This window comes from Zea mays, chromosome 5 (assembly GCF_902167145.1).
Source record: "Zea mays cultivar B73 chromosome 5, Zm-B73-REFERENCE-NAM-5.0, whole genome shotgun sequence".
Taxonomy (NCBI): domain Eukaryota; kingdom Viridiplantae; phylum Streptophyta; class Magnoliopsida; order Poales; family Poaceae; genus Zea; species Zea mays.
In genome coordinates, this window is record NC_050100.1 from 123,847,299 (window position 1) to 123,850,059 (window position 2,761).

The 2,761-nt window shown below is 48.3% G+C and overlaps 1 protein-coding gene across 1 annotated transcript; it reads right to left on the reverse strand.

Moving 5' to 3' along the window:
• Positions 1-759: 759 nt before the first annotated feature.
• Positions 760-2,545, reverse strand: LOC118472051 (exopolygalacturonase-like). The gene is made up of 2 exons (XM_035959118.1): positions 1,955-2,545; positions 760-1,850 (listed from the first exon to the last, which is right to left on the reverse strand). Exons 1-2 carry the CDS (start codon positions 2,447-2,449, stop codon positions 1,104-1,106), a joined length of 1,242 nt encoding a protein of 413 aa, XP_035815011.1. The 5' UTR covers positions 2,450-2,545; the 3' UTR covers positions 760-1,103.
• Positions 2,546-2,761: the final 216 nt, after the last annotated feature.

Consider the following 2,761-nt stretch of genomic DNA (forward strand, 5'->3'; position numbering starts at 1 on the left):
TAATGAGACATCTAAATCAGTAAATTGGAAATATAGCATCTTAAACCTGCAGGTAGTTTCTTAAACCTGATTCTAGCTACATGTTTTATATTGTGACACAAGAACTTTTAAGAACATATGTTGATGCCCACTGTATTTAGTTACTACTTCAAGACCAACTGTATTTTAGTTACAAATGTGTTTTCAAGATTGTAGAAATTTGTAGCTGAAATTATCCACACCATATTTGTGAACTGACATCATTTCTAAGAATATTACTGATTAGAATCTTTCACTTTTATAATGCTTTGCAGGAGTGGCCCCTCTGGAGTTGAATATGCAGTTATAACCAATTTTTACCCCTTTTATCCTAGAAGAGTTGCCAAGACACGGTATAAGACCATGATAATAGACTAAGAGAGGATTTGGCTCTAATTACTATATGTTTTATTTATGCAGTCCCATGAGAACTTTGAGTATTTACAGATTGCTTTATTAATTTATTAAAGTTAAAGATTGTATGTGTTGAGTATGTATCCACTCTTGTTGGAAGTGTCTTGCAATTCCAATCCAAGGATGTATAAAAGACTTCATGGGTTAAGTATGTGTTTTTCATGTATTTGGAGTATATATACTTTTTATTGCTTGAGAACATGTATGTGCACTAGAAGCTTGTCAATTGTGTGAACTTGAGTTGATCCCTGTCTAACCTGAGTATATATATATATTTTGTTGCTTGAGAACAAGTATGTACAATAGAGGCCTGGCAATTGTGTGAACTTGAGTTGAACATGAATTTTGATAATCACAACTCACCATCCCTTTCAATATGCTTAGAATATAGCTTTTTATAATTTTTCACCCTACAATACAAAATTGTTCTATGAAGGCCATGGTACATCATCATATCCTATATTATCAACCTAGGATTTGTCTATTTCGATTAATAATGGCATTGAGTCAAATTTTGGTTGTTTCAAATGATAGACTTCGACATTTGTTATGATTTATGAGTTGATTCTTGATAGCATTACTAAAAAATGACCTGTGTATACACAAGTGTTTTCCGTTGCAATGCACGGGCATATACCTAGTATATAATATATGCATGTTAGTCAATTGGTTCAGATGCAGGCGAGCTCCTTTGCCAAGCCGATGGACTTGCCGATGGCGTTCTTGCAGACGGCCATGGTCTTGTTGCCGGATCCATTGTACTTGATGTCGACGTTGACGAGCTGCACGCCCTGGCATGGCAGGTTGTTGGCGCAGTTGAGCGTGATGGCCTCCGGCGTGTTGGAGGTGCCGTGGATGTTCTTGAAGACGACGTCGTTGACGGCCACCTTGGAGGCGCCGGACTTGACGCAGATGTTGTTGGGGCAGTACTTCTGGTCGATGATGATGGGGTAGGAGACATTGTCCATGGTGATGCCCTCGTACAGGAACTTGCTGGCCTTGAGCGACGACTTGGAGTCCTCGTACGACTTGATGCGCAGGCCGTTCGTGGTGCCGGCGATCGTGCACCCCGTCACCTGCACGTCTTCCACGTCCTTCTCGTCCTTGTAGCGCCCCAGGCTGCCGACGCTGATGCCGTGGCCTGGGCCGCACTTGACGCCATGGATGCGGATCATCTTGCTCCCGGGGCCGATGGAGATGCAGTCGTCGCCGACGCCGATGGTGGTGCTGCTGATGGTCACGTTGCTGGAGTCGCCGATGTGGATGCCGTCCGTGTTGGGGCTGTCGCCGGGGGCCTTGACCGTCACTTTGTCGATCAGCACGTTCTTGCACTCGAAGATGTTGAGGTGGAAGAACTTGCTGTTGAGCAGCGTGATGCCGCGGATCTGGACGTTCGTCACAAAATCCAGCACCAAGCTCTGTATATCCATCGCAATGGCATTGCATGCATGCAATTTCAATCAATTATCAATATTATCGAGAAGAGGAGACAGAGACAAAGAAAACAAGTGTCTATACGTACATTCGGGAGGATCTTGCAATTGTAAGAATGCTGGCACTGGTTCTTGCTCCACACCAGGGCTCCCTGCCCGTCGATGGTGCCGTGGCCGTTGATGGACAGGTTCTCGACGTTCTCGATCTCGATCCAGTTCCTTTGGTACGCGCTGAGGTCGCCGGTGCCGAGCAGGTTGCCGTCGAGACGGATGATGATGGAGGACTTGCAGGGGCCCTTCAGCTCCAGCCCGCCCGTCAGGTAGTTGCCCGGCGGGATGACGATCTTCTGTACCCCCGTCGCCTCGCACGCGTTCTTCCACGCCTTGAGGATCATCGGGGTGCTGTCCGACTTGCCGTCGCCCTTGGCGCCCAGCTGCGCGATGTCCAGCGGACCCGCCGGAACCGACGGCGCCCCTCCCGCCACCGCCACCGCCGCCGCGCGCGCGGCAGGCGACACCACTGCGACCACAAGCAGCGCGGCCACGCCCGCCGCCTTCACTGCGACATTGCTGATGAACGCCATCTTCGTGATGGAGAGGATGGCAGATTGGTGCCGGTGTCGTGATTGTGGTGGTGCGCTCGAACACACATATATACTGCGATGCCAAGATGGGTGGAATGCTATGTTCGGTATGGCCAAGCATCGCGGCGAGACGTTGGTGTCCTCTGCTTTCTTTAGGGCTTCCATCAGCTGGTTGCCCGTTGAACTCTCTCCGATTCGAGCGTGCGGCACTGAACGATTACCGGTCTGCTCTGCTGCTCTGTATTACTCTGTATTATTGTTCCAGTACCGTGTAGCACGTGAATGCCAACAAACCGTTCAACGTCCTGTCCT

Bases quoted from the DNA above. Each gene is read 5' to 3' on its own strand.
- LOC118472051 (XM_035959118.1), bottom strand. From the start codon at position 2,449: ATGGCGTTCATCAGCAATGTCGCAGTGAAGGCGGCGGGCGTGGCCGCG. The intron at 1,851-1,954 runs GTACGTATAGAC...ATGGATATACAG, and splicing joins ATTGCAAGATCCTCCCGAAT to AGCTTGGTGCTGGATTTTGT.